We start from the raw sequence: 23,253 nt of genomic DNA, 5'->3' as shown, positions 1-23,253 counted from the left end.
TTAGAGTAATCCATGAAAGGACATAAACCATAGCGGTTTTATTCGTCTTCGCTATATCAAGATTGTGGCACGTTTATTCTAAAATCAGTAATATATTAAGAACTGTGCAACCGTATGATGTACTTGTACATATTGTATATGACATAATTAAGTAGTGGGAGGTTACATGTACAAATGCATTATGCGATTCTTGTGGTTCTCAAACGCATTATATAATATATAGTTCCCCGAAACTGAGGACCCACAGTGTTTGTAGAGAAGCCTCCCTGTTTCCGGCAACATGTTTAAATCCCTAATTTCCGGCAGCGCCCAACCGTCAAGGTACGCTTTTTGACGCTTACTGATTATCTGAGATTTAGGTTTACTGAGATTTAGGTTTACTGATTATGAAACACATGATTCTTTTTGTTGATTTGACAATTTTTGTCGCAGAATGGAATCACTCTGAAGATGTTGTATGTAAGCAATTTCAGCGCTTATTGGTCAATCTTTTAAGTAACATGATCACTATTGTTTTATATAACTAGTCAGTTGCCACGCAACCGGTATTAGTACGTTTGTAACCTCGCAACGGTATGTGTGTAACCTGAAGGTGATATGCATTTAACGTGGCTTCAGACGTGTAACTAGTGCCAGTAAGCGCGCCACATAATGCCTATACGCGAGCAACCTGGTATGTATAAACAAAGTCATACTTAAACGCGCGTAACTGGTGGCGAAAAGCAAGAAGCAAAGATTAAATGTACAATTCAAAACTCAGTCCGTTTCGACGGACCTATTCCGACCCGAAAACGTTTTGACATGAACCCTTTCGATCTAAACTCATCTCGACATGAACTAAATTAACCCTTTTAGTATTAACATGTTCCAACCCTAACATGTTCCAACACCATTAGCCGAACCTGATCGACCCGTTGTCGGTAATAACTGATCACGTAACATGCTAGTTTTTTTAAAAATTAATAAACTATAGCAATACTATACTCAAATTAAAGAGAACAGAATGCTCGTTTTTATGGTGTAATTTTTTACAAAGTATATTAACGTGTGAAAAAGTTACGGCCGTTAAAAAGTCGTGGGGTAGGTGGTTTATAATTAGGGGGAAATGTGTAACTATTTAATATATTAACAAAACTTGATTGAAGTTGAAGGACTATTATTGTATATTATTTTGGAATAAGCAAAGACTATTTTACCCCTACATTCTTAAATTTTATGCATTGTTACTTGTATTTCATGCAACAAGAGTGGTACCTCTTAAAATTTAAGAGGTCCCTCACTCTTATATTATATATACTTATACTACTTATATAGTTAGATTAATGACATTGTTAATCCACGTATACCTCCAATTTTGTAGAGATAACTTAGGCCACACATTAAAGTTAAGAACGGAGGTGCATTCACCGGTCAGATTAGCTAGGTTTAAAGGAATCTTTATTCATTTCAAAATCATTTAATAACTCTAATATATACAAGTGATGAGCAACTTGAACATGACCGTTGGATGGCTTCCCCATATAATGTGTTTTGCAGGAACGTACAGGATGCATTTGGTAAGGATCCCGATTTGAATTTAAAGAAGCATAATGGATCAACACATCATAAAGACGCTAGGCACATGGTATTCTCTAGGTATGCTCTGTTTGTTTTTCAAATAATCCCACTAATGATGGCAATGAGGCTATAGAGTAAAACCTCACATCATCAATTTTCAAGGATCAAATAGTTATAACGCATACATGGCAACTTATTACTGATTGAAGGTAATTTGACCTTTATCTTTGAAATTATTTCAAGTTATTAAATTTTCTTTTATAGTGTTTTAATAACAAAAATGTTCGTTATTATTAATATAGGTGATCGAAAGAAAATGGTTCTATGATAAGTGATATGGATCTGGTTCATCATATAGACCACATGAATGTCCTCGTTAGTATAATGGAAAGGTCTTAACATGTTATATAAATTATATTTCACATTTTCACCTTATTGTATTTTGTGTGATATATAGGGTGAAGATTCTTGGCATGTTTCAAAATTAAAATCCATTCCAAATTCTTAAGTGTTCATCTGAATCTCTGAATAAGGTATTATGTTATAACAACATTTCATTTGATGTTTTTTCCTTGTAGTTTTTAAGTTACATTTGTTTTGAAACAGGGTATGGATGGTTTTAATAGTAATTCAGTTACAACTGTACTTGGTGCAAAAAACCTTGCTCATGTATTAGATGCAGCCCTTCGCGACCTTGGAGTTTCAAGTGTACGGTGGTTGAGAAAGGGATTAAATGTGGCCAATCTAAATAATTAAATTACATTAATATATCATCGGACGGATTTTTCTTGCTTACATTTTCTAATAATGAAGTTTGTAACTTTTTACTTATAAGTTGAACGAGTTTTACTTTGATCTTATTCAAATATCGTTTTTGATTGAGAATGCAAACAGAGATAGTTGTGCCATACTGTCATTATGACGTTAACTACCCGTCCACCGGACGGGTATAAAACTAGTTTTTTTTATTCTAAATGAATGCGTTTCTTATTGGTTTTTGTTAAATAACTCGAAAGAAACAAGCATATCATTCACTCGAAACCCCAACCCCAAACCGAATGGTGAAGTCATTCTAGTTAATCATACCACCAGTATTGTTGGATAAATCCATATATCCGTATTGTTGCAAACTTGCAATCATCTTCTCCAACCGTAAAAGTACCAACACACGTTTACTTAAAAACATAAATTAAAACAGACGGGACTACTCAATCCTCACTTATTTAATAATGTTTCTATTAAATATAAGTTTAAGTAATTTGTGTAGATGAGAATTACTACCGCATTTGTAAATGACTCGGCATTTATTATTAATACTTGGACTAAGTTGTGTGTACGTTTTTCCTATTGTATCTAGTCACTGGTTTCAGTTTTGATTTTAATATATTCGGCATCTAAAAAAACTACTATTAATACTTCAAAGGTAGATAGTTTCCCATACACCATTTAGAGGGAAACGGCAAAGAAAATTTGTGTTTATACACACAACACAATGGGACATTTGACATACCATAAATGTATTTAATGTGGTATTTTTGTAAAACCAAAAAACCTTTCGGAACCGTATCTAAAACCATGAAGAAAAGTTCAAACATGTGACTCTTGAGGAACCGACCTGTGAAACCCATCTTACCATCTGCAAACCCGAACCACCAATGCATATACAAGTTTGTTTTGGGTCTGAGATTCGTAAGAATTCGATCCCAGTTCCAGGTCGGTTGCCTAGTAGGGCCGTGTCAGAACCGGTGGCCTACAGACTACAGTTCAGCTAATTGATACCCTCGTAAATGTAAATTAGCCGAGAGCTCGCGCTTTGCAGTGGGTGTGAAATATGACACAAACTAATGTTGGTTACTGGAAATTGAAGAGTGTAACATCCTAAAATTTATAATGTTGAATAAAGAAAGTTATGTTTAGTGATTTCGCGTTATTAATTATTTAATATCGAGTAAGGAGCGGATCATGGACTTGGATTAATTGAGATGGGTTAAATGAGAATGAGCCTTAGGTCCATGGGATTTAAGGGATATAAATATCCCCTAAAACCCCAAACCATCATTCATTCCATCTATTTTCTAACACTCCAAGACACACACCACACACCAAACACCGCTGGCCGGCCGAGGAGAGGAACGGACAGAACCGGGAGAGAGAGAGAGAGAGCGTTGGTTGTGATTAAACAAGTAAACGAGATCCAAACAAGCTCAAAAATGTATGATTCTTGATCTTTGAAGTTTAAAGATCCAAGTTTTATAGTGTAGATACGACCGAAAATGGTTGGGTTGGGTGATGTCGAACCATAACAAGGGTGTTAAAATCGCCCAAAATGCTGGACAGAAATCAAAGCCGTGGCTTATCTGGGCAACTTCGCCTGCAACTGGGCAACTTCGCCTTCAAAGTGATAACTTCGCCTTCAAAGCGATAACTTCGCCTTCAAAGCGATAACTTCGCCTTCAAAGCGATAACTTCGCCTGAGGCCAAGTTCGCCTAATTGATAACTTCGCTTACGGCCAAGTTCGCCTAACTGGTAACTTCTCCTAAAGCCAAGTTCGCCTGATAACTTCGCCTAGAGCTAAGTTCGCCTGAGGTTTAACTTCGCCTAAAGCCAAGTTCGCCTGATAACTTCGCCTAAAGCTAAGTTCGCCTAAGGTTTAACTTCGCTTAAAGTCAAGTTCGTTTAGAAAATAAATTAAAAATCTAATGAAAAATGTGTTAAGACAGTTAATGGAAATAAAATTTTCCAAGCTGACCTGGCAGCTCGACCCCAGCCAGGGGCTCTGCCCCTTAGACCCTGCTAGGGGCTGCCGTCCCTAGACCCCGCTGCCAGGGGCGCTGCCCCCGGACCCCCGTTCGTTGTGGGTCATATAAAGATAGAAATACATTATGAGAAGTGATAGTTAATTGATACGTATACTTGTTATACAGTCAGCCGTGCACAACTGAATAAAGGGATTACGATTAACGGTGAACGTAACCGTGTTCAGGTGAGTTTCTAGCCCCATTTATGTGTTATGTTTTCGGGGCTGTATGCATACTCGATATGTTTGTTAATACGCTTATCCTAAGAGATAAGTGTATGCCTTATGTGAATGATGTGATATGTATGAATGATTGCTTGATGGTACGTGAACGATCTTCGGATATTGCACGTACTGTCAGGTTGTAACGCTAAGTATAAGGTAAGTATGATATGTATGCTTATGTGTATGAATGTGATAAAGTTAATAAAAGAAGGAAAGGATGGTTGTATGGTAACGAAGAGGGAATCGAACCCTACTAATATTCGAGAACTAGGGAACCGAACCCTACTAATATTCGAGGAAGGAGGGTACCGAGCCCTAATAATACTCGAGGAAGGAGGGTACCGAGCCCTAATAATACTCGAGGAAGGAGGGTACCGAGCTCTAATAATACTCGAGGAAGGAGGTACCGAGCCCTAATAATACTCGAGAAATGTAGGGCGTAATGCTCTTTATAACGTAAGATATGAAAGTAAGTTAATACAAAAGAAAGTATGAAAGTAAGAAAGTATGAATGAAAGAATATAAGTTTATGTGTATTGTATAGTGTACGATTAACTAGAACTCACTCAGCGTAGCTGACTTTTAGTATGCACACAGGTGAGTAGGATGAGGCAGCTCGCTTGAGGAGACACGTGGCATCGAACAAGAGTCTGGCATCTGAAGACTTATGATGTTTTAATTTTAATGCTTTAATGTTGAAAGACAAAGGATGTTTTGAGACAAGTTATGAATTATGTAATGTTTTATGAAAGTTTTATATTCCGCGTAAATGTTTTAATTAACTCTGATATTTAGAACTGTGTTTATGAGTAAATCCAACACGAAAGTAGGGCTACCGGTAACGGGGCCTTACAAAGAGCTACTGTTGAAATATGTATTTACTTTCAATTCAATGTCAAACATTTTGTTTGCATAAACACTTACTAACATTTATTTTTGCTATTGTATTTCAATATGTTGCAGAGACACTATGGACTTTTGGAGTGTTATTGGGCTGATTGGCTGGATGGCTACTTATGGGCTTGAATTCTGCTTGGACCTAAAACCGAATGGATGCTAGCTTGGACCTAAAACCGGAGATGAGAAGGCCCAGCCCATATGGGTTTATTAAAACGAAAGTTATTTTCTATTTCGTGTAGAGTTGTTCATCTTCTTGTTTCCAATTAGGGTTTCTATTGTTAGAGTTGTTTCTGTAATCAGTTTGGCGTTTAGAACATCACAATGATGGTCTAAGTTCTTTTATTTTCTTATCTATCTTCTGTTCTTCTTTGGGCTGATTTGTTTAAGAGTGTTTGTTCTAATTTGTGAAGTTTCTCATCAATTGATAAAGAAGTATGATTTGTGACAGCTACAATTTCTGTCAACCAGTCTAGTTTCAATAACTTTTTATGCCCAACATTGTTGTTCACATTTAGTTTTAATTGGTTTTTGCCTAATATGTTTGTTCGTTGACATTCGTGAATTGCTCGTTTGCATTGTTATTGAACGAACATAAACGGAAATGAACAAGTTATTTTTCTAAACGAAGGAAACTTTGTTCATTTAATGTTCATGTCGGATTGTTTGTCGTGTTAATGTTAAAACAACCAAACACATACATTTTTCTATATACAAAAAAAACATTAATTCACAAGTCCGTTCGATTAATATGAAATAGTATCAACATGTAGGAGAAAATTTGTTAACTACAAAATTATACGGGCCATATTAACAGGCTTAAACCTTTTGTTCGTGTCAGATATAATTCATGTCTAAATTTACTCGCTTGGTGAGTTTGGAATATATATTATGCCCCGAATCGGCGTACTTACCCGTAGATGGGCACAAAATTACCACTATTGGTATAAACAAAGTAAACGCATTAATAAAGATCTAAAATAACTCGTTTGTTTTCAAAATTCAAACAAAACAATACTCAGTTATACATGTGAGTTGTGATCATAGTCCTGGATCTAAAATAATAGTAACGGACGACCAGCACTTATATTCTTCCATCAAAAGGAAAATAGCTCATTCTAAAAGCTTTATACTTATAATTTCCCTGAATAAAAAATAGTCATTTCTAAGAGGCTCAATGCTTACATTTTTCCCATATGAGACATAGCCCCTTCTAGGAGGCTCGTTACTTACATTCCCCCCAAATGAGACATGGCCCCTTCTAGGAGGCTAGTTACTTACATTTCGCGAGAGATTAGGGGTGACGAACATAGCAGACAAGATAAGAGAGTGGAGATTGAGATGGTTTGGACATGTAAAGAGAAGACAGACGACGAATCCTGTTAGATCCGTAGAAAACATTACTATAGAGGGGAGGAGGGGTAGAGGACGACCGAAATTGACTTGGGATGAGAGGATTAGGCATGATTTGATAGACCTAAACCTCTCCGAGGACATGGTTGAGGATAGGAATTCGTGGAGAAGTAGAATTAAAGTTAAGGATTTTTAGAGAGAATTGAATACCTTAGGGCTTAGACTTAAGTTATTTAGGCCACATACCATAATGGTATTTCCCTTACATATATTATTATTATTATAATTATTATTAGCTTTTATATTGCTGTTAAACTGTGATCTTATTATTAATATTATTATAATTAGTAGTAGTTTTTATATAACTGTTAAACTTTGATTTCCTTTATTTTGCTTTATTTTCCTTTATTTTGCTTCATACACATGTACTTAGAGCCGAGAGTCTCTTTGGAAGCCACCTCTTTATTTATTTGGATAGAGGTACGGTGTGCCTACATCCCACCCTCCCCAGACCCTACTTATAGCTTTGCTGTCGGTGGGAATTTACTGGGCATGATTGATTGATTGATTGTTCAATTCAAGTTTTTAGAAAACTAAAAGTTTGTTTACATGATTATTATATCTCACTCTAAGCTTATTTATAATAAAAAATTACAGTATATTACATGTTTGTCTAAAAACTACTAATTTATTTATAAAATATATTATTTACAACATTTAAATTTGTTTCTTATTGAAGTTTTTAAAGTGAAAAATAAATAAATAATGCTCGAAATCGCTCGATGTTCGATCGAAAAATGCTCGATTCGATTTTGGCTCGTTTCGGTTTTCGCTCGGTTCGAATTTCAGCCGCTTGGTTCGGTTCGGTTGTAAACGAGCCAAGCAACGAGCAACCATTCGCTCGGTTCAGCTCGGCTCGTGAACAGCCTTAATTGGGATTAACATCATCGCCCAAGGCCTATGCCCATTGGGTTTTTTTTTATTTTAATGTTGGGCCTTTTGTATCCCTTTTATAATGCTAGTTTTTATCCCCCGTATTATAGGGGTTGTGTTACATTATTCTTTTATAATATTTATATAATTTTAAGTTTATTTATTATATAAAAGTTAATAATATACTTAATATTTGATGATGAAAGGGTTTCACAAAATGAGATATTATAACCCGGTTTAAAAGTTATTTGTGTTTGGTGAAACCCATGACCCGCTTACTTTTTATAATATAAAATTGTTTTTTAATTATAAATAATATATATCTTTTTTTTTCAGAAATCATATATTAATTTTTAGTATATCCCTATTTTATATAATTTTCATATCAAATATTTGATAAGAGTAATTTTTAGTTTAATGAGATGTTATAACCTGTTTAAGGAATATATGGGTTTGGTGAGACCCATACCCGTAAATAATGGAATCTGGTGGCTTGAGAAAAATGCAGAGATCAACCAAAGAGCTTTTAAATGTTTATTTATATATATTACTAGCTTTTATCTTATTTATTACAGGGGTTGTTTTATATTATTTGTTTTTAATATTTAGATATTTTGGATTTTAATTTTATTTATTGTAAGTAAAGTAATAATATACTTAGAATTTAATGATAAAATGGTTTCACAAATAAATGAGGTATTAAAACCCGGCTTAAAAATCATTTTGGTTTAGTGAGACCCACGACCACTTATTATATTATTATAAAATTGTTTCTTAGTTATAAATAATATCTTTTTTACAAAATCATATATTAATTTTTAGTATATCCTATTTATTAGGATTTTCATATCAAATATTTGGTGATAATAATTTTTAATTTAATGAGATGTTATAACCCGTTTAAGAGCATTTTGGGTTTGGTGAGACTCATACTCGAGAATTCAGATCAAATGCATTAGTATCCTTCATTTACAAATAAAGCAATATAGTGGATTAAGATAATGTAGAGAGAAACCATAGATTTTAAATGTTTCGTTTATAAGTATTTAAGATTAAAACATGTCTACACTCTACCACTAATACTGTTGTCGGTAATTTTCTTATAATAGGCCTATTTGTGTAGGTAATCGATTGAGATTTAAGTCAATTTCTTGTTTATAATGATACAAGAGTATTCTAAAATTATGTGTTTGTTTTTGTTTTAATATCCCAATTCAAGTTATTTTGCTCAAATAATAAACCCTGAATACGACGACAATATTTGTTTCACAAATTCATCGGTATATGTGTTAAAACCATTTCGTTCAAAATACTAATTTACGTTTTCCTGTTTCATCATAACTTAGAATTAAGTAATGTTTTCGCATGTGTTCCTTATTTTTAATCCACAATATTAAGGTGGATTCACTCATTGGCATATTCTCAAATGCTGGGTTGAAAATCCACATCTTAACCAAGAATGTTCGTGACCATTGAGACTTGTTTATATATTTTGTAATTGCACATGCTTCTCATTATATATTCCCTATACTTCTAGCATAAAACAATGTGTACCTAACATACGAATCTCCATTTTTACTTCGTACATTCAACTTACTGTAAAATCTCAGTTTGAGTCGTATGAAATAAGGGCCGTTACAAGTTACATACCTAACCTCGTAAATATAATTTTTTTTAAAACTAGTAACCCTCAAGTTTTATTAAGTTACACAAACAATTTTGTAAGTTTTTAATACGGTATGAACCAATATTGTAACAAACCGATGTCGATCTAGTTTCCACATTGTCTCTCCTCTAACCCGTGTTTAAAACAACTAGTTTAAAATTATAATGACATAAATATATAATAACATGCCTTCAAATTTCAAATGCTATTAATTTTCTTAAATAACAAAAGTTAATATATCATCCATTATTTGGGTTGCCGACAATTGAAGCTCCACGGACCTTTTCACACGTCGCCATCTTCTTTAATTAGCATTTGAGGGCCCTTCTAAGATATTTTGTATAGTATAGTATGTTACTATGTTATAGTTTAGTTGTTGAGTTGATTTTTATAATACATAAATCTAAAGTTAAAACAAGACGGGTCCAATTGTATGGACCAATTTTTATAACCTTATTTTTATTTTCATTTACAACGACAGGAAAGGCCAATCAAACATTCAAATAGATTTTTCTTTTAACCTTATTCACTTAACATATTCCACTTTTTAACTTTTTCACTAGAACATGACACGAGTTTAGTTATAAACTTTTCTACAAACTTGGATATCTTATTAGATGAATTGGTGACACCAATCTTTTCATGGGCATATTAGACCATGGAATGAAAACATCACTAGTTCGGTTAAGTGTTTTTTAACTGTTATCGTTTGAACTTTGAACCGGATGGTTTTTACGCGTGACGGTTGAACCACCGAATCATGATCAGAGGTCGACCCATCATTATTCAATACTGATAATCATATCTAGTGATCTTACTCAATACAGGTTGTTGTATAAAATGCCGAGTATGATGGCAAATAAATTTATAGATTATGTATCCGTAGATCTCACTCGTATCGATCGAAGGTAGCTTTCAATCTACGTTTGTCTATGCTCATACGGCGAGTGTGTAGAATATTGACACCTTCTATGAGGCACGATGAGTTACAATGTAATTGGTATAGATGAAAGCAGAAGAAAAGAGATCAATTGTAAAATCGATTAACAGATAGAAGAAGGTAAAAGTTGTGGCGTAGAGGGGGTGCTATCTTTCCATCTAAATCAGTTTATTATTTTAACCAGCTAATATTTAATTCCATAACAGTAAGCTAAAAAAGAGTCATAACTCAAAAAACAATATAAAAAAAAACATCAAGACAGTTAGATTGATGTTTTTTTTTCTAGTATCTAAAAACTAGTAAGACAACGGATTTATTACTGGTCCGGTTTTAAAAACATTTAATGACCCTCAATCGTTCATTCGTCAACCCAATAGTCCAAAAACCGATCTCATATTCGATCCACCCTAAAGAAATTATCATGAATAACATTTAAATAGGTTGAAAAGTTGACCTTGTTAAAAATCGTAGAATCGTATCCAAATATTTGAAATATATTTATTTAAAGTATTTCTTAGATCCGTCTGAAATACAAAATTACACGTATGATGCCGACACATTGCCAAATGGACAAAGTTAAAAGATAAACCAGTGCAAGGACAACACGTCTGTCATGTGATTAATACACTTGTAGGACACGTATCAGACTCCATAAGTCCAACACTAGCTGCTGCTTCGTCAATCAAAACCCATTTTGTTAAATTTAGGGGTTTTCATGTCCGTTCACTAATCCAAAATCTGTTTCTGGGTTCCATTCAAAACCTTAAATAGAGTGTTTTTTGAACTGGGTTTGTTTTAATTCTTTGATTTCATGGTTTAAACAGCTAAATTCGACAAAACGATAGAAAAGTCAAAAAGTCAACTCCATGGATATAACGGAGGTTTCGATTATTCATCATGTGGGTATTGTGTTCTTGGTGATATGGTTGCTTTCTGCGTTCAATTCTTGCCACCCATTGGTTTACTTCATCTCTTTCATCTATCTTTACTTGGTAAGTAAGCAAGAAAGCAAGCTAGATTTTTTTATTATGTTTGCATAGTTTAATTAGTGTTCTGTGTTACAAGGTTCATGAGAATTTTGCAATAAGATTCAGAAGAAAGGTGAGGTTTGAAGAAAGAAGACAAGCCAATCAAAAAAGGGTAAATCTTTGTTTTATATTACTTTGCAAGATATTTATACAAAAAGCTTTAATGATGCTCTTAGATTATAGATAATTAATTTAGTAAATTGTTAGGCTTGTGAATTCTTTCCCTTTTTACTTGTAAATTTATTATTATTATTATTATTATTATTATTACTATTATTATTACTATTATTATTATTATTGTTATTATTTATTTATTGTAATAAGGTTAATAATTGCCCAAAAACTGAAATTTATCAAATTATTAATTCCCTTTTTGGTTTTGTGTAGGTATTATCTGATTCAGAATCGGTTCGGTGGTTGAACCATTTGGTTGAAAATATTTGGCCAATATGTATGGAAAATATAGTCTCACAGAAGATTCTCCTCCCTATCATACCTTGGTTCCTGGAGAAGTACAAACCGTGGACCGTGGTACGAATCTGATCCTAATATTATTCATTTTAATCTTGTATGATCGAATCTGCACTCTTTATAGTTTCATGTTTGTATGTGACGATATATACAGAAAGAAGCTATGGTTCAGAATTTGTATCTGGGAAGATCTCCTCCTATGATTACAGACATGAGGGTCTGTCGTCAATCTACTGGTGATGATCATTTGGTAAGTTAACTTTCTTTTTTGGGTTGTCATGAGAACCCGTTAGGTAAGACTCACGCACCCCACCTGTTGGTCTGGTAAAGTACAGCTTACGTGACACGTATCCTTCAACGGGTTAAGGCAGAAAACCAGTGGAAGCTTTATTTAAATCTGAGACCTGTGTTAGAAGGGAATCATAGACATACACTTACCAATATCTTTTTGGTGATTTCTAATTCTAATTTGGTTTCTAATATATTATGTTTAAGGTTTTGGAACTGGGATTAAATTTTAAGACGGCCGATGACATGAGCGCGATATTAGCAGCGAAACTGACCAAAAGATTGGGTTTTGGGATGTCAGCTAAAATGCATATAACAGGAATGCATGTCGAAGGAAAGGTCGGCTGTTTATTTATTAATTTTTTTGTCTTAAACTCAAGATTTACTTCTTTAATTATGTAATTTGTTTAGGTATTGGCGGGAATAAAATTTCTCCCAAAATGGCCGTTTCTGGGACGCATGAGGGTCTGTTTTGTTGAACCACCATATTTTCAAATGACAGTGAAACCGATCTTTTCTCACGGTGTCGATGTAACTGAAGTTCCTGGGATTGCAGGATGGCTGGTTAGTACTCGGTTAACTTGATCTACTAGTGAGTGTATTACAGATGAACACAATCTAATGTGTGTCATCTGTTGTTTTACTTTATTAGGATAAGCTTCTGACAGTTGCATTTGAGGAGACACTGGTGGAGGTAACTTTCTTTTGTTTGACCCATATAACGTTTTTGGCCTGATAAGGATGAACTATAACCCAAATGGTGGTTACTGTTTTTGCAGCCTAATATGTTGGTGGTGGATGTTGAGAAATTTGTGTCACCCGAACAAGGTACGAAAGATTTTTTGACTCGAAATTTACAATGAAATTTATTTCTTAACGCGTATTGTAATAAAGTTTAAATCTAATTATTTTCTTTTCTTTGTTATGTTTTAGAAACTTGGTTTTCAGTTGACGCAAAGGAGCCGGTTGGTTATGCATTAGTGGAAATTGTGGAAGGATCAGATATGAAACCATCAGACATAAACGGTAAATTTACTTTAAAAAGTTCATTAATATTCCTTGCCGTGTAGTCAACACGTGGATTATGGGCTAACCGAACCGTGTTTCAGGGTTGGCTGATCCTTACATAAAAGGCCAGTTCGGTGCGTACCGGTTCAAGACCAAGACGCAAAAGAAGACACTATCTCCAAAATGGCTTGAAGAGTTCAAAATTCCTGTCACTTCATGGGATTTGCCTAATCTTCTTGAAATTGAAGTCCATGATAAAGATCACATTTATGACGACGCCCTCGGGTTCGTTTTTATTCAAAAGTTCCTGACCATCGGTTTAAACTTTGAACTCGTGTTCATATGATTGCAATGCGCATGTTTTATACAGGGTTTGTTGTGTAAAGATTAATGATTTTAGAGATGGCGAGAGACATGACATGTGGCTGCCCCTTAAAAACATAAAAACGGGAAGATTGCATATTGCAGTTACAGTTATTGAAGCTAAAGAAGATATCGACACACCTAAGAACGAATTCCAGAAAGAAAACGGGTCACAAAACCCGCCTGAAAGACCTAATAAAACAGAAACCGATCATCTTGAACCGATTGATGTCGAAGGGCAAAGGGAGACTGGCATATGGGTTCAACGCCCGGGTGCTGAGGTGGCACAAGTTTGGGAGCCTAGAAAGGGGAAGAATCGGGTGATCAATAAAGACAGTGAGTCGGTGATTAGTAGCATTGGTTCTGAACCGTTCCCACATGAGTCGAGCAGCACTGATGAAAGTGTGGAGGAAGCCAAACCGAAGTCCAGAAACATGGTTAAGAGAGGGTTCCATAAAGTCGGCTCGTTGTTTCAAAGAAGCCCGAAACCCGAGGATGATAATAAATCAAGAAACTTTGAGAAACAAGAAGACGCAGACACTGAAATTCTGCATAAAAACGTGCGTGCGGTTAATGAAAAGGGGGTTAACGTGAAGTTGGTGATGGTGGATAAACTTGAAGTACCTGGTCGGGACCCGCAAGTCCGGTTTGAAGAGAGCCCAGATGGAAGTGAAGTGAGTAATAGTCCGGATAAGAGGAAAAGAGAGACGGTCAAAGGTTTTATGAAGCAAACCGGGAACTCAGCTCGTGGTTTGATGCATGCGGTATCACGTAAGGTGTCTAGTAAAGGGAAAGATAATGATATAGGTGTGAAGTCAGACACTTCGAGCGAGGTTGGGCCTGTTGGTTCACCTGGATACCGAGGTGACGGTGAGGCAAGCCCGAATGGTTTGTCTGGTCCGGGTCAGGTGGATTCACAAGAAGCTGGTATGAGTCCTGTCAGGTCGGGTGAAGTTAATGCGGATGATCCAGATAGAGTCAGAACCGACGTTGCGGATATAATTGATGATTCCAGAAGAGCAGATCAAGAAACATGTTGAAAGTTCACTGTGAAGGAGATAATATATTGTCTTTGATGTGGTTGTACTTTGTTTCAATGGATTTGTTATATGTAAATGGAAAGATTTGCTTGTTTATAACTCGGTATGGTGAATCTACTTAGTTATTTTGCTCTAAAATTAGATGGATTTGTGGGTGGAATTAGAGTAATCCATGAAAGGACATAAACCATAGCGGTTTTATTCGTTTTCGCTATATCAAGATTGTGGCACGTTTATTCTAAAATCAGTAATATATTAAGAACTGTGCAACCGTATGATGTACTTGTACATATTGTATATGACATAATTAAGTCGTGGGAGGTTACATGTACAAATGCATTATGCGATTCTTGTGGTTCTCAAACGCATTATATAATATATAGTTCCCCGAAACTGAGGACCCACAGTGTTTGTAGAGGAGCCTCCCTGTTTCCGGCAACATGTTTAAATCCCTAATTTCCGGCAGCGCCCAACCGTCAAGGTACGCTTTTTGATGCTTACTGATTATCTGAGATTTAGGTTTACTGATTATGAAACACATGATTCTTTTTGTTGATTTGACAATTTTTGTCGCAGAATGGAATCACTCAGAAGATGTTGTATGTAAGCAATTTCAGCGCTTATTGGTCAATCTTTTAAGTAACATGATCACTATTGTTTTATATAACTAGTCAGTTGCCCGCGCGATGCAGCGGTGTATGCGCAAACGCAACCGGTATTAGTACGTTTGTAACCTCGCAACGGTATGTGTGTAACCTGAAGGTGATATGCATTTAACGTGGCTTCAGACGTGTAACTAGTGCCAGTAAGCGCGCCACATAATGCCTATACGCGAGCAACCTGGTATGTATAAACAAAGTCATACTTAAACGCGCGTAACTGGTGGCGAAAAGCAAGAAGCAAAGATTAAATGTACAATTCAAAACTCAGTCCGTTTCGACGGACCTATTCCGACCCGAAAACGTTTTGACATGAACCCTTTCGATCTAAACTCATCTCGACATGAACTAAATTAACCCTTTTAGTATTAACATGTTCCAACCCTAACATGTTCCAACACCATTAGCCGAACCTGATCGACCCGTTGTCGGTAATAACTGATCACGTAACATGCTAGTTTTTTTAAAAATTAATAAACTATAGCAATACTATACTCAAATTAAAGAGAACAGAATGCTCGTTTTTATGGTGTAATTTTTTACAAAGTATATTAACGTGTGAAAAAGTTACGGCCGTTAAAAAGTCGTGGGGTAGGTGGTTTATAATTAGGGGGAAATGTGTAACTATTTAATATATTAACAAAACTTGATTGAAGTTGAAGGACTATTATTGTATATTATTTTGGAATAAGCAAAGACTATTTTACCCCTACATTCTTAAATTTTATGCATTGTTACTTGTATTTCATGCAACAAGAGTGGTACCTCTTAAAATTTAAGAGGTCCCTCACTCTTATATTATATATACTTATACTACTTATATAGTTAGATTAATGACATTGTTAATCCACGTATACCTCCAATTTTGTAGAGATAACTTAGGCCACACATTAAAGTTAAGAACGGAGGTGCATTCACCGGTCAGATTAGCTAGGTTTAAAGGAATCTTTATTCATTTCAAAATCATTTAATAACTCTAATATATACAAGTGATGAGCAACTTGAACATGACCGTTGGATGGCTTCCCCATATAATGTGTTTTGCAGGAACGTACAGGATGCATTTGGTAAGGATCCCGATTTGAATTTAAAGAAGCATAATGGATCAACACATCATAAAGACGCTAGGCACATGGTATTCTCTAGGTATGCTCTGTTTGTTTTTCAAATAATCCCACTAATGATGGCAATGAGGCTATAGAGTAAAACCTCACATCATCAATTTTCAAGGATCAAATAGTTATAACGCATACATGGCAACTTATTACTGATTGAAGGTAATTTGACCTTTATCTTTGAAATTATTTCAAGTTATTAAATTTTCTTTTATAGTGTTTTAATAACAAAAATGTTCGTTATTATTAATATAGGTGATCGAAAGAAAATGGTTCTATGATAAGTGATATGGATCTGGTTCATCATATAGACCACATGAATGTCCTCGTTAGTATAATGGAAAGGTCTTAACATGTTATATAAATTATATTTCACATTTTCACCTTATTGTATTTTGTGTGATATATAGGGTGAAGATTCTTGGCATGTTTCAAAATTAAAATCCATTCCAAATTCTTAAGTGTTCATCTGAATCTCTGAATAAGGTATTATGTTATAACAACATTTCATTTGATGTTTTTTCCTTGTAGTTTTTAAGTTACATTTGTTTTGAAACAGGGTATGGATGGTTTTAATAGTAATTCAGTTACAACTGTACTTGGTGCAAAAAACCTTGCTCATGTATTAGATGCAGCCCTTCGCGACCTTGGAGTTTCAAGTGTACGGTGGTTGAGAAAGGGATTAAATGTGGCCAATCTAAATAATTAAATTACATTAATATATCATCGGACGGATTTTTCTTGCTTACATTTTCTAATAATGAAGTTTGTAACTTTTTACTTATAAGTTGAACGAGTTTTACTTTGATCTTATTCAAATATCGTTTTTGATTGAGAATGCAAACAGAGATAGTTGTGCCATACTGTCATTATGACGTTAACTACCCGTCCACCGGACGGGTATAAAACTAGTTTTTTTTATTCTAAATGAATGCGTTTCTTATTGGTTTTTGTTAAATAACTCGAAAGAAACAAGCATATCATTCACTCGAAACCCCAACCCCAAACCGAATGGTGAAGTCATTCTAGTTAATCATACCACCAGTATTGTTGGATAAATCCATATATCCGTATTGTTGCAAACTTGCAATCATCTTCTCCAACCGTAAAAGTACCAACACACGTTTACTTAAAAACATAAATTAAAACAGACGGGACTACTCAATCCTCACTTATTTAATAATGTTTCTATTAAATATAAGTTTAAGTAATTTGTGTAGATGAGAATTACTACCGCATTTGTAAATGACTCGGCATTTATTATTAATACTTGGACTAAGTTGTGTGTACGTTTTTCCTATTGTATCTAGTCACTGGTTTCAGTTTTGATTTTAATATATTCGGCATCTAAAAAAACTACTATTAATACTTCAAAGGTAGATAGTTTCCCATACACCATTTAGAGGGAAACGGCAAAGAAAATTTGTGTTTATACACACAACACAATGGGACATTTGACATACCATAAATGTATTTAATGTGGTATTTTTGTAAAACCAAAAAACCTTTCGGAACCGTATCTAAAACCATGAAGAAAAGTTCAAACATGTGACTCTTGAGGAACCGACCTGTGAAACCCATCTTACCATCTGCAAACCCGAACCACCAATGCATATACAAGTTTGTTTTGGGTCTGAGATTCGTAAGAATTCGATCCCAGTTCCAGGTCGGTTGCCTAGTAGGGCCGTGTCAGAACCGGTGGCCTACAGACTACAGTTCAGCTAATTGATACCCTCGTAAATGTAAATTAGCCGAGAGCTCGCGCTTTGCAGTGGGTGTGAAATATGACACAAACTAATGTTGGTTACTGGAAATTGAAGAGTGTAACATCCTAAAATTTATAATGTTGAATAAAGAAAGTTATGTTTAGTGATTTCGCGTTATTAATTATTTAATATCGAGTAAGGAGCGGATCATGGACTTGGATTAATTGAGATGGGTTAAATGAGAATGAGCCTTAGGTCCATGGGATTTAAGGGATATAAATATCCCCTAAAACCCCAAACCATCATTCATTCCATCTATTTTCTAACACTCCAAGACACACACCACACACCAAACACCGCTGGCCGGCCGAGGAGAGGAACGGACAGAACCGGGAGAGAGAGAGAGAGAGCGTTGGTTGTGATTAAACAAGTAAACGAGATCCAAACAAGCTCAAAAATGTATGATTCTTGATCTTTGAAGTTTAAAGATCCAAGTTTTATAGTGTAGATACGACCGAAAATGGTTGGGTTGGGTGATGTCGAACCATAACAAGGGTGTTAAAATCGCCCAAAATGCTGGACAGAAATCAAAGCCGTGGCTTATCTGGGCAACTTCGCCTGCAACTGGGCAACTTCGCCTTCAAAGTGATAACTTCGCCTTCAAAGCGATAACTTCGCCTTCAAAGCGATAACTTCGCCTTCAAAGCGATAACTTCGCCTGAGGCCAAGTTCGCCTAATTGATAACTTCGCTTACGGCCAAGTTCGCCTAACTGGTAACTTCTCCTAAAGCCAAGTTCGCCTGATAACTTCGCCTAGAGCTAAGTTCGCCTGAGGTTTAACTTCGCCTAAAGCCAAGTTCGCCTGATAACTTCGCCTAAAGCTAAGTTCGCCTAAGGTTTAACTTCGCTTAAAGTCAAGTTCGTTTAGAAAATAAATTAAAAATCTAATGAAAAATGTGTTAAGACAGTTAATGGAAATAAAATTTTCCAAGCTGACCTGGCAGCTCGACCCCAGCCAGGGGCTCTGCCCCTTAGACCCTGCTAGGGGCTGCCGTCCCTAGACCCCGCTGCCAGGGGCGCTGCCCCCGGACCCCCGTTCGTTGTGGGTCATATAAAGATAGAAATACATTATGAGAAGTGATAGTTAATTGATACGTATACTTGTTATACAGTCAGCCGTGCACAACTGAATAAAGGGATTACGATTAACGGTGAACGTAACCGTGTTCAGGTGAGTTTCTAGCCCCATTTATGTGTTATGTTTTCGGGGCTGTATGCATACTCGATATGTTTGTTAATACGCTTATCCTAAGAGATAAGTGTATGCCTTATGTGAATGATGTGATATGTATGAATGATTGCTTGATGGTACGTGAACGATCTTCGGATATTGCACGTACTGTCAGGTTGTAACGCTAAGTATAAGGTAAGTATGATATGTATGCTTATGTGTATGAATGTGATAAAGTTAATAAAAGAAGGAAAGGATGGTTGTATGGTAACGAAGAGGGAATCGAACCCTACTAATATTCGAGAACTAGGGAACCGAACCCTACTAATATTCGAGGAAGGAGGGTACCGAGCCCTAATAATACTCGAGGAAGGAGGGTACCGAGCCCTAATAATACTCGAGGAAGGAGGGTACCGAGCTCTAATAATACTCGAGGAAGGAGGTACCGAGCCCTAATAATACTCGAGAAATGTAGGGCGTAATGCTCTTTATAACGTAAGATATGAAAGTAAGTTAATACAAAAGAAAGTATGAAAGTAAGAAAGTATGAATGAAAGAATATAAGTTTATGTGTATTGTATAGTGTACGATTAACTAGAACTCACTCAGCGTAGCTGACTTTTAGTATGCACACAGGTGAGTAGGATGAGGCAGCTCGCTTGAGGAGACACGTGGCATCGAACAAGAGTCTGGCATCTGAAGACTTATGATGTTTTAATTTTAATGCTTTAATGTTGAAAGACAAAGGATGTTTTGAGACAAGTTATGAATTATGTAATGTTTTATGAAAGTTTTATATTCCGCGTAAATGTTTTAATTAACTCTGATATTTAGAACTGTGTTTATGAGTAAATCCAACACGAAAGTAGGGCTACCGGTAACGGGGCCTTACAAAGAGCTACTGTTGAAATATGTATTTACTTTCAATTCAATGTCAAACATTTTGTTTGCATAAACACTTACTAACATTTATTTTTGCTATTGTATTTCAATATGTTGCAGAGACACTATGGACTTTTGGAGTGTTATTGGGCTGATTGGCTGGATGGCTACTTATGGGCTTGAATTCTGCTTGGACCTAAAACCGAATGGATGCTAGCTTGGACCTAAAACCGGAGATGAGAAGGCCCAGCCCATATGGGTTTATTAAAACGAAAGTTATTTTCTATTTCGTGTAGAGTTGTTCATCTTCTTGTTTCCAATTAGGGTTTCTATTGTTAGAGTTGTTTCTGTAATCAGTTTGGCGTTTAGAACATCACAATGATGGTCTAAGTTCTTTTATTTTCTTATCTATCTTCTGTTCTTCTTTGGGCTGATTTGTTTAAGAGTGTTTGTTCTAATTTGTGAAGTTTCTCATCAATTGATAAAGAAGTATGATTTGTGACAGCTACAATTTCTGTCAACCAGTCTAGTTTCAATAACTTTTTATGCCCAACATTGTTGTTCACATTTAGTTTTAATTGGTTTTTGCCTAATATGTTTGTTCGTTGACATTCGTGAATTGCTCGTTTGCATTGTTATTGAACGAACATAAACGGAAATGAACAAGTTATTTTTCTAAACGAAGGAAACTTTGTTCATTTAATGTTCATGTCGGATTGTTTGTCGTGTTAATGTTAAAACAACCAAACACATACATTTTTCTATATACAAAAAAAACATTAATTCACAAGTCCGTTCGATTAATATGAAATAGTATCAACATGTAGGAGAAAATTTGTTAACTACAAAATTATACGGGCCATATTAACAGGCTTAAACCTTTTGTTCGTGTCAGATATAATTCATGTCTAAATTTACTCGCTTGGTGAGTTTGGAATATATATTATGCCCCGAATCGGCGTACTTACCCGTAGATGGGCACAAAATTACCACTATTGGTATAAACAAAGTAAACGCATTAATAAAGATCTAAAATAACTCGTTTGTTTTCAAAATTCAAACAAAACAATACTCAGTTATACATGTGAGTTGTGATCATAGTCCTGGATCTAAAATAATAGTAACGGACGACCAGCACTTATATTCTTCCATCAAAAGGAAAATAGCTCATTCTAAAAGCTTTATACTTATAATTTCCCTGAATAAAAAATAGTCATTTCTAAGAGGCTCAATGCTTACATTTTTCCCATATGAGACATAGCCCCTTCTAGGAGGCTCGTTACTTACATTCCCCCCAAATGAGACATGGCCCCTTCTAGGAGGCTAGTTACTTACATTTCGCGAGAGATTAGGGGTGACGAACATAGCAGACAAGATAAGAGAGTGGAGATTGAGATGGTTTGGACATGTAAAGAGAAGACAGACGACGAATCCTGTTAGATCCGTAGAAAACATTACTATAGAGGGGAGGAGGGGTAGAGGACGACCGAAATTGACTTGGGATGAGAGGATTAGGCATGATTTGATAGACCTAAACCTCTCCGAGGACATGGTTGAGGATAGGAATTCGTGGAGAAGTAGAATTAAAGTTAAGGATTTTTAGAGAGAATTGAATACCTTAGGGCTTAGACTTAAGTTATTTAGGCCACATACCATAATGGTATTTCCCTTACATATATTATTATTATTATAATTATTATTAGCTTTTATATTGCTGTTAAACTGTGATCTTATTATTAATATTATTATAATTAGTAGTAGTTTTTATATAACTGTTAAACTTTGATTTCCTTTATTTTGCTTTATTTTCCTTTATTTTGCTTCATACACATGTACTTAGAGCCGAGAGTCTCTTTGGAAGCCACCTCTTTATTTATTTGGATAGAGGTACGGTGTGCCTACATCCCACCCTCCCCAGACCCTACTTATAGCTTTGCTGTCGGTGGGAATTTACTGGGCATGATTGATTGATTGATTGTTCAATTCAAGTTTTTAGAAAACTAAAAGTTTGTTTACATGATTATTATATCTCACTCTAAGCTTATTTATAATAAAAAATTACAGTATATTACATGTTTGTCTAAAAACTACTAATTTATTTATAAAATATATTATTTACAACATTTAAATTTGTTTCTTATTGAAGTTTTTAAAGTGAAAAATAAATAAATAATGCTCGAAATCGCTCGATGTTCGATCGAAAAATGCTCGATTCGATTTTGGCTCGTTTCGGTTTTCGCTCGGTTCGAATTTCAGCCGCTTGGTTCGGTTCGGTTGTAAACGAGCCAAGCAACGAGCAACCATTCGCTCGGTTCAGCTCGGCTCGTGAACAGCCTTAATTGGGATTAACATCATCGCCCAAGGCCTATGCCCATTGGGTTTTTTTTTATTTTAATGTTGGGCCTTTTGTATCCCTTTTATAATGCTAGTTTTTATCCCCCGTATTATAGGGGTTGTGTTACATTATTCTTTTATAATATTTATATAATTTTAAGTTTATTTATTATATAAAAGTTAATAATATACTTAATATTTGATGATGAAAGGGTTTCACAAAATGAGATATTATAACCCGGTTTAAAAGTTATTTGTGTTTGGTGAAACCCATGACCCGCTTACTTTTTATAATATAAAATTGTTTTTTAATTATAAATAATATATATCTTTTTTTTTCAGAAATCATATATTAATTTTTAGTATATCCCTATTTTATATAATTTTCATATCAAATATTTGATAAGAGTAATTTTTAGTTTAATGAGATGTTATAACCTGTTTAAGGAATATATGGGTTTGGTGAGACCCATACCCGTAAATAATGGAATCTGGTGGCTTGAGAAAAATGCAGAGATCAACCAAAGAGCTTTTAAATGTTTATTTATATATATTACTAGCTTTTATCTTATTTATTACAGGGGTTGTTTTATATTATTTGTTTTTAATATTTAGATATTTTGGATTTTAATTTTATTTATTGTAAGTAAAGTAATAATATACTTAGAATTTAATGATAAAATGGTTTCACAAATAAATGAGGTATTAAAACCCGGCTTAAAAATCATTTTGGTTTAGTGAGACCCACGACCACTTATT

The 23,253-nt window shown here is 35.0% G+C and overlaps 1 protein-coding gene across 1 annotated transcript; it reads left to right on the top strand.

Moving 5' to 3' along the window:
• Nucleotides 1–11,055: 11,055 nt before the first annotated feature.
• On the top strand, nucleotides 11,056–14,709 carry LOC143587515 (C2 domain-containing protein At1g53590-like). The gene is made up of 12 exons (XM_077068787.1): nucleotides 11,056–11,361; nucleotides 11,435–11,509; nucleotides 11,785–11,928; nucleotides 12,023–12,118; nucleotides 12,364–12,495; nucleotides 12,568–12,720; nucleotides 12,809–12,850; nucleotides 12,936–12,984; nucleotides 13,090–13,182; nucleotides 13,266–13,449; nucleotides 13,535–14,470; nucleotides 14,510–14,709. The coding sequence occupies exons 1-12, from the start codon at nucleotides 11,236–11,238 to the stop codon at nucleotides 14,565–14,567; spliced, it is 2,088 nt and encodes a 695-aa protein (XP_076924902.1). The 5' UTR covers nucleotides 11,056–11,235; the 3' UTR covers nucleotides 14,568–14,709.
• Nucleotides 14,710–23,253: the final 8,544 nt, after the last annotated feature.

The sequence above is a fragment of the Bidens hawaiensis genome, unplaced genomic scaffold (genome assembly GCF_021521415.1).
Source record: "Bidens hawaiensis isolate Kalapana, Puna unplaced genomic scaffold, B.hawaiensis_p1.1 tig00001575_1, whole genome shotgun sequence".
Taxonomy (NCBI): domain Eukaryota; kingdom Viridiplantae; phylum Streptophyta; class Magnoliopsida; order Asterales; family Asteraceae; genus Bidens; species Bidens hawaiensis.
The sequence above is the reverse complement of the archived record's forward strand: the minus strand, read 5'-3'. Positions and strand labels throughout refer to the sequence as shown.